Raw genomic sequence first — 14,734 nt, 5'->3', positions numbered from 1 at the left:
AAGTCTTATGTTAAAAAAACCACTAAATTACTAAATTTCTGTTTTACCTCTTAAAATGTCAAAATTTTTAAATATCAATATTTATGTTCTTTGGAACTCAGAAACCAATGTTTATGATATTGTAATCATTGATCTAAGGATCCATGGAAATTTCTTTAAATCAGAATTTTTAAATTAAAAATACTTCTTTAAATTTCATATAAATAGTTTTTAAATAAATTAATATTTTAAAAGTATTATTTAAAATTTTGAAAGTAAATCTGTATATATAAGAAATATTTATTTTCTTTATGTTATTGGTCTGTTTGTAAGACTTGTTAAATACATTATTTTGAGATTGCTAATACTGCAGAGTATTAGATATTATAGATTACTATTTTAGATCTTAAATGGAGAAATTGTATTTGAATCTCTGCATATAGTTCAGAGCCCATTTACTATATTTTTTGTGGTTGTACAAATTTTTTTTTTGTTACTGATGCAGACATCTTGACAGTGGCAGATTTTTATCTTCTTCAAATCATATCCAGATCCAAATTTCCAAGTCTACTTTTGTTTTGCAGTAGAAGCCCAAGTTGAGAATATTCCATTTTGATATATGTATTTATAGTCATTAAGTTTCTCTGAGTAATCATATTTCCTAACATTTCTGCTATAAAACCCTGTATTTAATGCTCCTGATTCTCTAGTCTTTTCACATTCTTATCTCTCTCACCTGTGTCATTTTCCTTTATTTTAATTTTTAAAGTCTTTGTGTTTTGTTTCTTACCTCCATTTTTTTCTGCATATGCTTTGTGTGTGTGTTTACTTATTCTCACCTTCCAGTACACACTCCTTCATCCTTTTTTCTGCTCCTTTTACTCAGCATGCTCTTGGCTACATTATGCCTTTTCCCCCACCACCCATCTCTCTAATGGCTTCTTTTAAAACAAAACCTGGTTCTCCCCCCTCCTCTCTGTGCACACACTTCAGTCCACTAACCCCAGTGTTATGATTTAAATAAGCTGAAAGGGTGGGTGGAGGGGAGCCCTTCACCAGCTACTGAAACCGCTGTGGGCTGCTCCTTGATACTAGAGTGTTCCCTAGCAACACTGCATACCTAATACTGCTGCTTTCTTCCCCCGCACCCGATGGTTTACCCAGGCTGTGGGATGAAAGAATCACTTTATCAAAACATTTAAAGCATTTAGAGGTGCTTTGGGGTTGGGGGTGGGGCGCATTTAATTTCCTTCTCAGTAAAACGTGGCTTTTTAAAGATTTTTTTCCCTTAGGGAAATGGGAGTTTTATTTTCAGTATATTGTGCCCCCCCCCCCATTGTGTTGTAGCACTCAGCCCAGATACAAGGTGTGGGCAAGCCAGTTTTGTTATGAGAGCAGCATGACTGGCACAAAGAGCAGCATTCTCCTCATCCCCATTGCCAGGCACTAGTAGTTGATTTAGTGCTGGAGCTTAGAACCAGAGTTCCACCTTTCCCTGTCAGGTGTTCATGGTTTCCTGATCCAGCCCTGTTTCCTCACATAAAACACTATCACTTGCATTGTAGTGGTGTTCTAAAGTTTAGACCCCAGCATGGTTGGGAATGAAAATAGCACACAGTAATAAAATGGTCTAAAGAATTTGTCTTTCTGAAATAAGGACAGTCTTTACCAGTCGTCTGTCTCTGTAGGATACATAATTGGGACAGCAATTAACAATGAAGTTACAGCTCACACCTGAAACCTCTTGCTGTGTTGGGTACTGCCCTGTAGGAGTAATGTAAATTTCCTTGGTTTGTATCGGATAGGGAAATTAATTTCAAGTATGTTCATAATACTCCAGGAAATTAAAATGTGAATCATGTATGATTTTAACAAAGTAATTAAAACATTAACCATGATCACTACATATTGAAGAATTCCTCATTTATAAGTTGTCATCTGCCTATGGCTTCTAGTATTATGGACATTGCTTATCACTTTCTCTTGTAAATAATGAGAATGCCCTTGGTTTCATCTGGACTGAAAGATATCAAAAGATGACTCCTATGCTGAAAATCCATTGGATTCATGGACTATGTAAAGTGGGAGAATCATTTAAGTACCAGTGTCATTAAATCAGAGATATTGTGGGGGATCGTTAAAGAACACTAGAATGGGGTGAATAGATTTAGATTTTAGTGCTACATCTCCCTCTAACCTGTAATACCATGGGCTGCTGTGAGTGAGTCATCTAACTTTCCTCAATCCAAATGTTCCCATCTGAAAAATGAAAATAATGAGGTATATTTGTGAGTGCTCAAATCAGTGTTAAGTGATAATGATTAAAATAGTGATGACTATAATACCTTAATATAGAATACTGAAAATAAGTTCCTACTTAATTTTTTTAATTTCCAAGTTTCTGATGTTTATTAGTATATTTTATTTCTGGATCTTTATGTTTATTTCTTACATACTTTCAGAACATTACTTCATATCAACTTCTTGGCACCTTTATTTATGGTTCTGCTCTGGGTAAAACCAATCGCCAAAGACTACATTATGAACCCACCATTGGGTAAAGAAAGTGTCCCTTTGTAAGTATGGGTATTTAGGGGCTAATTTTTATTTCATTATATAGTCAAAAATGTTTTATAAAATGGTATTAATGATAATATTAAGATGCTATATTTCTAAAACATTAATAGAAATGTTAAAAATGTTATAAAATTGAAACTACAGGTCTTTTAACTTTTTGTGATCTTCATTAATAAATGTGAATGATGATAATGCTGCACTAAATTATCTTGTACACTTGTTTTTCTGTCTCTTCACTTAATATCCAGTTGTTATCTGATATTTTTCTCTTTTTGTTGTGTCTATTTTTAAGATACTTCGTGCATTTCTGTTACTGTTCTCTTAACTGTGAAAATTATGGAAGAAATAATGAGTAGTACAAGTGGGAATTCATGTACTCAGCCCTATAAGAGTTGTTAATGTTTTCTATATTTGCTTCACCCTCTTTTGGTTTGGTTTTGTTTTGTTTGTTTTGGTTTTTTTTTGCTATTTCCTGGGCCGGTCCCGCGGCATATGGAGGTTCCCAGACTAGGGGTCCAATCGGAGCTGTAGCTGCCAGCCTACGCCAGAACCACAGCAACGCGGGATCCGAGCCGTGTCTGCAACCTACACCACAGCTCACGGCAACGCCGGATCGTTAACCCACTGAGCAAGGCCAGGGATGGAACCCACAACCTCATGGTTCCTAGTCGGATTCGTTAACCACTGCGCCACGACGGGAACTCCTGATTTTGTTTTTTGTTGAAGTGGTTTTTCAAGTAAATTAGAGGCATAATATTTTTTCCTCGAAGAAGTTTAGTATGCATCTCTAAAAAGTAAGGATATTTTTCTATATAACACTGTTATCATCACACTTATCAAAATTAAAAATAATGACTTAGCATTATTATCTAATATTTGGTCATATTTCCCCAGTTAGACAGCTGTATTTTAACAGAAAAAGAACGAAAGAAACAATTTATTAAAAGTCATTAATACCTGTACCTGATATGTTAATTAGTCTTATAGAACTATGTTAAATAATAAAGGATTCATACATGTCTGGTTCAAACCCCATTTCTGATCCTCACTAAAACTGTCACTTGAGGGAGATCACATAACTTCACTGAGCCTCTGTTTCCCCATCTGGAAAATGAAGATAATAGTATTCACCTCACAAGGTTATCATTGGAATTAAATGAAAGAACACATGTAATGAAATCAACTGTAAGTAAGTGCTTAATAAATGTTCCTTTCATTGCCTTTGCCTCATCAGAGTTAAAATAGAAAACTTTGACTAGCCATTGATTCCATAGCATGTATTTTATTTTATGTATTTCTTTTAAATCTTGGTACAGATTTATCTTAGAGCAAGTGTGGAATCATTGATGATCATGATTTTTTTTTTAACACTTAACCTTATTGAATGAGAAAAGTATACATTGAAGTCATAACATTTTCCCCCACACACATGCAAGTCTTTAATGGTAATTTTAACAGGTTCACTAAATATTTAAAAGTAATCCCAAGGATCATAGTGTTCTAGACTAAATCTTGGACAAACTTTGAACTCATATCTTTGATGCTAAAAACATTCCAGGCAGGTCCATCCTTGAAGTTTAATCTCGTAGTTGGATTTTATACTCCTGTAATTATGTTTTCTGATTTTGTATTTGCCTCAGTTAGGAAAATAAGGAAATTAGCACTTAGGACATACACTAGTTATTATGCTAGGTATTGATGCTTTATGTAAAGCATTTTATCTCATTTATACTAATAGTGATTCTCTATTTATGATTGCTGTTCTCCTCCCATTTTATTGGTGAAAGAACAGACTTGGAGGTTAAATAATTTGGCTAAGGTTTTTCAGCCAGAGCTGGTATATGTAGAGCATTCAGTAGTTACACCAACAATTCAGTGCCCACTTTCTGCCTACAAAACTATGTGTACATTACTAGTGAATACTGTACTTAAGGGAAGTGGGAATAGGAAAATTTCCCCATGGTGTATTATAGGAAAAATTTTGTTGCATATGAAAACCTTGGATCCTCTTCCTATAGCTTGTCCCATTCCCTTTTTTAATCTTCATAAACAGTTCAAACAAAATTACAGTTTTATCTCTGTTCTAATTTATTCTTTTTTTTTTATTTGCCAGATCTTTGTATTAGGTGATTAGACAGAGGTGATTTTTTTAATTTTTGTTTAAAACCCAAAGTCCATATAGTAGATTGAGAAAGAATAGCTGTCCATCAATCAAAGAGAATGAAGTGAAGGCAAGTGACAGGTCCTTCATCTGTCACATGGATTAAATGTTTTGTCAAAAGGTCTTTATTTGTAGTCAGAAGCAAAAAAGGTTATAATGTAGATTCAACCTAGAAGTGTAATTAAACTCATCCATCCATGCGTTCTTGGGCGTCAGAAAAATAAAATGGGAGTTCCTGCTGTGATGGAGGGGTGGTGTGTCTGCAGCACTAGGATTCAGGTTCGATCCCCGGCCTAGCACAGTGGGTTAAAGGATCTGGCATTTGCCACAGCTGTGACTTAGTTTGAACTCTGGCTTGGATTCAGTCCCTGGCCTGGGAACTCCATATGCTGTGGGGTGGCCAAACAAATGAAAAAAAAAAAAAAAATGTGGGCAGACCGAGTCCATGTATGCTTTTAAGCTCATAAGAGAACATACACAGTGAAACCTAGAGTGGCTTTGGGAATTTGGAGAAATTTCTTCTGCCTGTTCTTTACCTATATATTTTATCTCATCTCAGACTCTTTTCTGAGATACCCCTTCATTAACTTAACCAAATCCTTATGAAGTTAATCTGAATTAGAGGTACTATTTAATTAGGACTAATAAGCTCCTCATAAAGTGAGAAAATATTTTTTGATTCACTGCTTTATACCATTCGTGTCATTCCCATTGCCTGTCACCCTCAAAGTCTGTGTAAGAAGTTCTTCAGAAACTCTAGTGAGTCCTCCTGGATGCAACATGCCAGGGAACACATGGCGGAAGGGTTTAAGGCTGTGGATGGTCTTGGTTCTTGTGTTCTGTCAGCCTCACAGGACTGATGCCTCAATCTCATTGTTCTTTATAATATAAATGTATTGATAAAAAAGTTAGGCCTTATGTTTTCCTAAGCAGCAGTGGTTTTCCGTTAGAATTTTATGTCCATGTTCACTCATGACCTTGTAGAAAGGAAACCAAGAGAGAGCATACATAATAAAGCCTTTTGTTCTATCCCTATTTCTGATTGCATTTCATAAAAGAATAGTTCAAGCAAAAGTGTACACTTTCACATCTTCTCTGTCTTTTCTGTTTTCTGTGCTGTTCTTCAACTTTATTTCCCCAGGCAACTTCTACACTGTAGTTTTAGTCCCTTCCCTACGTGCTTACACTAGACAGAAGGAAGGGTTAATATAGGACCTATTTGGGGAAGAAGTATTTTTTTTTTAGGTCTTTTGCAATTTGTTGTATTTTATAGCCATCCATTCTATCCTCATGTTCTTAAGAATTTTAGGCAACAGTCCCTGCTGTGGTGCAGTTAGTTAATCCATTTTGTCTCTGTGGAGGTGCCAGTTTGATCCCAGCCTGGTGCAGTAGGTTAAGGATCCAGTTGCTGTAGCTGTGGCTAGGTCACAACTGTGGCTTGGATTCACTCCCTGGCCCAGAAACTTCCATGTGCTGAGTATGCAGCCAAAAAAGAATAAAATAGAATTTTAGACCCTTAGATGTTCCAGATCCTGTCTGGCAGGTCACTCCATATGTTTCAACAGTCACATACTGAGTGCTAGAGTTTAGAATAGAGTTGATCATGGCTAGGTATTATTTTCAAATTACAGTGTTATACTTTATCAAAGCAGAAACTATGGTCTTTTAAAAACGTTAAACCCCTAAAGGACGTCAGAATTTTTCTTTCTAAATTCTTTTAAGGAGCGTCTGATTTTGTCGATATATTGGAATTCTTGATCCTTAGATATTTATATTGACTAAACAAAACTGTAGCCAGAAATAGATGGGTTGTTAACTTGATGCTTCCATAGGCAAGCTCTTGTGGTTTCTGTCTTTCTTTCTCCTAGTCTGCAGTTTAAGAGCACCCAAGTTTTCATTTTATAGCCATTTCCCACCCCACCCCCGTGGAGGAGGGTAGAGAAAAGAATCCCAAGTATTAGTCTATTTTTCTCTTCTAGAGTTACCTGGTAGTGCATTATTTTCACAGTACACTTTTCTGTCTTGTTCTGTTATGTAGTAAAAGTATCATGTAGATAAATCTCTGGGAGATTGGGACACTTTCATATCTCCCATTGTATATAAGTATAGATTTCCTTACATCTTATATGATGTACATTAACACATGTAATTAGCATGCTAGCATATTTTGGTCTTTGAGAGCACCTTATCAACTTTTTGATCTATAGAATGACAGAAGCTACATTTGATACTCTACGACTCTGGTTAATAATACTGCTGTGTGCTTTGCGGCTGGCCATGATGCGTAATCACCTGCAAGCTTACTTAAACTTAGCCCAGAAATGTGTGGATCAGATGAAGAAAGAAGCAGGGCGAATAAGCACAGTTGAGCTACAGAAAATGGTAAGTTTTTTTTGTTTTGATTACGCCTGTGGCATGTGGAAATTCCCTGGTCAGGGAATGAACCCATGCCTTAAAAGTGAGATGAGCTGTTGCAGTGACAGTGTTAGATCCTTAACCTGCTGAGCCACAAGGAAACTCCAAATGGTAAGTTTTATACTGTAGTCAAAGTGAAAAATAGCAAATACTGAGTTGTAAGAATAGAAGCATTTGGTTTCCTTCAATAATAATTTCATTTCATAATAGTTTATTATAAACAGATAAGATAATCTTAAACTGATAGATATGAAAAACTTTGATCTGATTTGGGTGCTAAGTCAAAGGTTCTTTTGCCTTAAGTACTTTATAAGTATCATACCATTTGGGTTGCAAAGCTGTGGTATACCTACTGTTGCTAAAAAGAACTCCCCTAATTGATTTGAAAGACATCACTATATATTGTATAGCCTTTATGACTTAAAGAGTAGGAAATATTAGTTTTAGTGACTAAATTTACTGCTTTTAACATTATTACAAGTACTTGAACATGGAACATAGACGTCTAACTTAATGGTTCCAGAAAAGGAAGGTGCTAGGAATCCATCTATCATTATAATGGACTGGACCTATAACATGATCATGTCTTTTTACACATGGTGTGGGTCTTCTGGTTTTTACTCTCAAAATTTCATAATCAGCAGCCCCTATCAAGATACAAATAACTTTTTTATGTTTTACCTTTCATATATTTTCATACTCTGTCATTTTACCTCAGTTGAATATGAATGGTGATTATCTTTTTTTTATGAGGGGTTTATGCTCATATATGACTGCCTATTACTGTTATTTAGTTTGATATTTTAGGTGTCTGTCTTTGGAGATTTTAGCATTTTTTTTTAATATTTGAATATGTAAGTGAATATATACCATTTGAATTTTAGTGATTTATTTTCTCCAATTTGTATTAGTCACTTAAGAACTATTTTAAGGAATTTATTTTACTATTTTCACATTTTAAGGAACCGTCAAACTGCATCTTTCTGAGGTCAGTTTGGGGGCATTTATAAGGAAGCATAAATTTTTTACCATTTAGTTTTGTTCCCATGCAAGGATTCTTTATCTCTCAAGCAATTCAGTTTGACAATTGTATGAAAGTTTAATTCGGTCATAACATGTCAACTGTATTAGAAACTTAGGAATGTTATTGATTGCAGGTTGCTCGAGTCTTTTATTACCTTTGTGTCATTGCACTGCAGTATGTGGCTCCTCTGGTGATGCTGCTTCACACAACTCTGCTTTTAAAAACTCTAGGTAGGCATATCCTGGAAACCGGGAAACGTGTTGTTCTACTTTCTACCTATAACTAATAGTGTTTTTTGTTACCTACAAAGAAATATGCTTCTTAAAATTGTTTCTCTCAAAGTTTTTAGAGGAAATATGGGAAACTTTAAGCTATGAAGTTGACTGATCATCTTGAAAAACTTAGGACCATACAGTTTTGTAACATTACGCTTTCCCTAAAAGAGTTGTTTGCTAATGATTGATTCTGAGTAACTTGAGCAAACACTGCTCATCTTAGTTATTTTGTGTTAGAATGATTTAAGCTCTTGTTAGTGTGTAACGTTTAAATTATCTCAAGGTACTTGTCACCTTATGAACTACAGAACCCTTTGGTAAGTTTTACTTTGGATAACATGTTGATGGAGTAAAAATTCCTCAGTGGAGGAACAAAGTTTTCCTTCAAGTCTGTTCACTAAGCACTCAGGTCTCTCTGTTGTGTTATTCAAGAACTTTATATGATCATATTGATCATTTCCCTTTGCTTAGATCAGGCATTCTGCCAGTGTGAGGGTTTCAGAAGCCCAAAGGAACTAAAAGCATTATTATTATTATTATTATTTTGTCTGTTGTCCTTTTTAGGGTCGCACCCGCAGTATATGGAGGTTCCCACGCTAGGGGTCGAATCAGAGCTGAAGCCACCGGTCTATACCAGAACCACAGCAATGCCAGATCCAAGCCGCATCCTCCACCTACACCACAGCTCACGGCAATGCCAGATCCTTAACCCACTGAGCAAGGCCAGGGATGGAACCTGCAACCTCATAGTTCGTAGTCGGATTCGTTTCTGCTGCGCCACAACAGGAACTCCTTTTTTTTTTTTTTTTTTGTCTTTACTAAAAGCATTATTGAGTGGGCTTATAGATACCATGGAGCTGATGATAGGTGTAAATGTCCCTCAGGAATCTATGAAACATAAAGGAGTAGCTCAATTGTAAAGTATATGACTCATATCCTATCCAACATAGGAAAGTATATGATGAAAAAATTTCTGGAAGCTATTAATAGTATTTTATATTGAAATCATAGATAGTTTCTGAGAAAGAAATTTATTCTGATTACCCTGAGGTAGAAAAGATTCTAAGAAGTTATTGAGTTTGTCCCTGTCACTCCAGTAGAGGTAGCTGATTCATCGATTGTAAAGGGAAAAAACATTTTTATTGTTTTACCAGATTTTAGTGCAGTTAATTAAAAGTAAATTAGATTTTTAGCCTTTATTTCCACTTTTACTGATAAGGTTAGATTATAATCCGGTCGAGTTAAGTGAATTTTCCCCATATATGTAGAAGAATTATTGCTTTACTTTATCTTCAACATAGAATAATTTTTTTGTGCCAGCACACTGCTTGTTCTTAATTTCAAATGTAAGTTAAAGAGTTTGTTTTTTATTTTTATTTTAAATAAAAAGCTTTGGAATTGGTTACTCTTCAAGTTTTATTTGTGTCTTGAATTTTCTAGGTAATCATTCCTGGGGGATTTATCCAGAATCTGTCTCTACCTTACCAGTGGATAACAGTTTACCCTCCCATTCTGTTTATTCCGAATTACCATCTGATGGGAAGATGAAGGTAACTGTTACACAAATAACAGTGGCACTGAGCAGCTTAAAAAACATTTTCACTCCTCTGCTTTTTCGAGGACTTCTGTCTTTTCTGACCTGGTGGATTGCTGCTTGTCTCTTTTCTACAAGCCTTTTTGGGCTTTTCTATCACCAGTATCTGACTGTAGCATGAATCTCAGTTAACAAAAAAGAATATTGAAGTCACACTTTGAGTTCAAATAGTCATGCCCTTGAAGGGCTGATGAAAACCAGAAGACAGCAAATACAAAGGAAAAACATATCAGAATATCTTGTTTTAAATACTTCCTCTGTATTCTCAGGGTGAATTAATGGTATTAATATTTAAAATTATAGAATAGATTGTTAAAGGCTATACTGTGGCATTGGAATTTTAACTTCTTGTATTAATGGATGTGAGAGGGCTATCTACAAGAGTAATACTTCTGATTACCTTGGTTTACAGAAACCTCCAGCAGTCTTTGAAACTTCTCATATGGCGCCAGTTTTTGTGATTGCTCCTAATGGTATTGAGGAAGGTACTGTTTATATTTGTAGTGGCTGCCTATAGAACAATCTTCAAACTGAGCCATGCTTTAGGAGAGAGAAAGGAGCTAAAGTCACTTCTGTTGGTAATATACCAGTGACTCTTCAACAGCAACAAAAAAATCCAACAGAAGGAAAGAAATAGCTACTGTATATTACAGTAAAGAAAGCTGCATAGTAATTTTAAATTTAATGGAGATATACATGCTTAATATCTATAAGTACTGCTGCTTGAGAGTAGCAAGACTATTGTTTTAAAAAGTATTCTATCCAACTGAGGGATCTTTTAAAATGGTTGGCTATATGAACATTTGTAGTCTTGCCATTACATTTGGACCTCCCTTATTTTATTTTATTCTCTGATCCTAAGTACAGTTCTCTTTAATAGTCTAAAGATATTTATCAACATTGATCAGACTTTTAAAAAATTACTTTGTAATCCTGCTGACTACTTGTATGTATTATATATATATATATATATTATATATTAAATATATAATATATTGAGATTATTAAAGATGAAAATATTGGATTCTTATAATATTTTAAGTTGCTGAATGTATGTTAAAATGTGATTGAGATGTGTTTGTATCTAGAAACTTTCTTTCTGGAATGAGATTAAAATACATTTTGAAAATTCATCAGAGCAAGCACTTTATTTATGCTGCCTATGTGTGAGAGTACTTCAGATTTTATAAATACTCAATGATTGCTCCCAAGTTAAAATTCTTTTCTCTCATTAAAAAAAAAAATCAGGAGTTCCCATCATGGCGCAGTGGTTAACGAATCTGACTAGGAACCATGAGATTGCAGGTTTGGTCCCTGCCCTTGCTCAGTGGGTTAAGGATCCGGCGTTGCAGTGACCTGTGGTGTAGGTTGCAGACGTGGCTCGGATCCCGCATTGCTGTGGCTCTGGCATAGCCAATGGCTACAGCTCCGATTTGGCCCCTAGCCGGGGAACCTCCATATGCCGCCGGAGCCGCCCAAAGAAATAGCAAAAAAAAAGACAAAAAAAAAAAATCAGAACCTTTCCCACTTTAGAAAAATCTACCAGTATCATTTAAACCTATGTTAAGTAGGGCTTTTTGTTCTTCTATTTGTAGTGTTTATATTTTATAGGACAGAAATTGAAGTAATTCGAATGAAAAATTCAAATGAAATGGAAAAAAGTTGGGGATGCCTTTTACATAAAAAATGAATATAAGATAAACAGGTTTTTTCGTACGAATAAAATTTACTGTTAAATATTCTTTCACGTAATTGTCTTGAAAGTCTATATATTATGTTTTAGTGCTATTGTCACAATTGAAAGCATTTTGAAAGTCTTCTTTGGGAGTTACTGTCAAGGCTTCTGGTTCATATTCATTTGAATAATCTCAATACAGCAAATTCCTATCTTGATATAGATTAAATATTTTGGAAATGGCTGATATTTTAAATAAGACTGAGTAATAAAGTAGTGCTTAAGTTGGATAAAATTCTTTGGTTGAAATGAATTGTGAATATAGCCTAATGATAGTTCATGTGTATTTCCAAAAGAAGCGTTCCAAATATACCTTGATAAAATAAGTATCTTATAACAAGATTATAGTGAAGTATGACATTTATTTTATATGGGGAAGTTCTCATATATTGGACTTGAAAAAATCTTATGATATTTATAACCATTCTTATTAAAAAGCTATATTATGAAAGTTATAATTAAAGTTATTATTTTGATTTTCAAAGATTGTATAGTAGAATAATATGGAGGGAAAAGAATAGAATTCATTACTGGTTAGAATAACATGTTTTTCTGAACTAGAATTCTCCCTAAGTATACTATGAACTTAGGCAATCTCTTTGTTATAAATAATGGATATGGTGTAGGGTTTTTTTGCCTTTTAAATCAAATTTTGAAAGAATGATGGTCATAACTACTAACAGTTTATTTAAGCATATTGTCTTTGTACCAAGAATTATGTTCTTTAAATGCAAAAGGGTTTGTACTTTATGTAAACCAAGTAATATTTTAAAAATTGAGATATAGTTGATATAGAATGTTGTACTGGTTTTAAGTGTACATCATAATGATTTTTCATTCATGTATATATTTCAGAATGATTGCAAATAATATTTTTGAATGTCTCAAATTAGGTCAGTAGAATTCTTTTGTTTTTATATTGGACTCTAGTCAGTGTAAATACTTCAGAGGTCAGTTATTTTTATTTTATATTTTTGCCAAATTAGTTGAAACCCTTGCTTCTTACAGTCTGTAGAATGTTACTTGACAATTTGTTGATTCTTGTCCCCACCCTCTGCCCATTGCACTATAAAACTTGTTAGAGCTCTATTCTCCCTGCTACCCCCATTGATTTGTCTGAGTTGAAAAGCATATGATTTTATCTTAATATCATGTGCATTTTGATTATCTTTGGTATTTTCCCCAGAATTGCAGTTGTTATACATAAATGACCAATGCATCTAAGCAGTATGGGCTCATTGTCTTATTGTTTCTGATATAGATATTTTTGGAAGCATAGTGACATTACTTCTTGAGTTGTGATGCAGAAGAGATATTCATCCATTAATGGAACTGATAGGTTCAGGAAGCGATAAGTAGAATTCATTATGAAATCTATAATTGGAACTTCACTGGATGGATTTTATTCTTTCAAATGAAAGATTAAATTCTCAGTATTGCAAAGCACAGGGTCTCAACATTCTCTGAATTCATGCATACTTTCTGAGCCTTCACATAATTGAAGATAGTTTCTCATGGTATGTGGCACTGTTTGGCAAAATAAAACCAAGTGATTCTTGAATAGGGATCATGTGTCTTCATATAGCTATACGTGGCTTAAAGAATTACATTTAAACACACTTATAATCCTAGAGCTTGAACCCAGTCTCAAATACCATCTCATCTTTTAATTCCCATTCGTCCCATTATGTCTATAACCCGAGTTTATAGCTGAGCTGGTTATATGCTGTGAAAACTCTTGACATGGACATCAAGGATCGTCAGAAAGCTAATGTCAACCTTTCCTTTGCTTAAAATGGTAAATATTTTACTTACTTTCGTTCCGGAGAAAAAAGAAAAAAAGCAGAATATAACCTGTTTATATGCTTGTCTTTTGTTACCACTGAACTCCTTTTTAGCTACAAACTATTACATTGGATAGCCTATCTTTATTGATTCAGAGAGTGTGTATTTTTCTATCCTATTGTTTGGGGTTTTTGTTTGCTTTTTTTTTCCTTAAAATTCCCAGTACATGGTTATTCACCTTTTTCTCCCATTTTGCCAAAGACTGCTCATTTTCTTAAATCAAGTAGCAGCACAGTTTTGTGGCAAGAATGTTCATCTAAGAATCAGGAAACATTTCTTCTCATCACATTTCTGCCTGCAGTTAGGTTTGTTTTTTGGTTTTTGTTTTTTGTTTTTTGGTTTATTTTTGGTTACTAGGCAGTCAGTCCCTACTAATTAAATAAAACTGAAATATCACTTTTGAACTCAGTTTTATCATATATAAAATAAATAACTTTCCTTAAATGTTTGGCTATATATTTCTGAATCTGATACTGATTTCTCTTTGTGTTAGCATGAGAAAAATGAATAGCTGTTTTTGGTTTCAGGAATGGTTACAGATCATCTTAGAGGACATTCATTTATTGTAAGTTGATAATGACTTTACAAAGAATATTTTCTCCAATAATATTTTGATTTGTCCTCATTTAATTTGTTCAATACATATGTATTGAGTGCCTGTAATATTCCAGAAACTGTTGTATGTACAGTTCTGGATGTTTGGATAAACAAAACATCCAGCTGTTTGCACTCCAAGAGCTTAGGGTCTAGCAAGGGAGTGCAGACACTAAACAAAGGTGAATATGAATCACAAGTGGGATATGTTACCTAGTGATAAACTCTGATGAATGGGGGTGGGGAAATATGAAGATGGAGGGTAGGGATAAAGTTGTAATTTTAAATGAAGCATTGAAGGAAAGCCTCACTGAGAAGATGATTTCTAAGTGCTTTGAAGGAAATAAGTACTATCATAGTGTATTTTCTTTTTTTTTTTTTTTTTAGGGTATTTTCTTATATCACTGTAGTTCATTTGGTTGACAAACACCCCTGATTACTTGCATTTTGCTAAGTGTGAAGTCACTTAGGAAATTTTTTAAAAGATGGACAGTATTGTATATTCTCCTTTTCAGCTGGTGCATTGTATAGGAAG

At 34.3% G+C, this 14,734-nt stretch overlaps 1 protein-coding gene across 14 annotated transcripts in view; it reads left to right on the top strand.

The window, feature by feature from the left end:
* Positions 1–11,158, top strand: part of TMEM161B (transmembrane protein 161B) — a 75,132-nt gene extending 63,974 nt beyond the window's left edge. For 13 of the 14 annotated variants that reach the window (XM_003123774.5, XM_021084523.1, XM_021084526.1 and 10 more), the window contains 4 exons: positions 2,442–2,555; positions 6,925–7,099; positions 8,290–8,386; positions 9,872–11,158. In XM_003123774.5, the coding sequence (XP_003123822.3) occupies positions 2,442–2,555; positions 6,925–7,099; positions 8,290–8,386; positions 9,872–10,146 (661 nt within the window). In that variant the 3' untranslated portion in view covers positions 10,147–11,158. Of the gene's footprint in view, positions 1–2,441; positions 2,556–6,924; positions 7,100–8,094; positions 8,121–8,289; positions 8,387–9,871 lie in introns of all 14 variants that reach the window. The other variant, XM_013994977.2, reaches the window with a different exon arrangement.

This window comes from Sus scrofa, chromosome 2, assembly GCF_000003025.6.
Source record: "Sus scrofa isolate TJ Tabasco breed Duroc chromosome 2, Sscrofa11.1, whole genome shotgun sequence".
Classification (NCBI taxonomy): Eukaryota; Metazoa; Chordata; class Mammalia; order Artiodactyla; family Suidae; genus Sus; species Sus scrofa.
The sequence above is the reverse complement of the archived record's forward strand: the minus strand, read 5'-3'. Positions and strand labels throughout refer to the sequence as shown.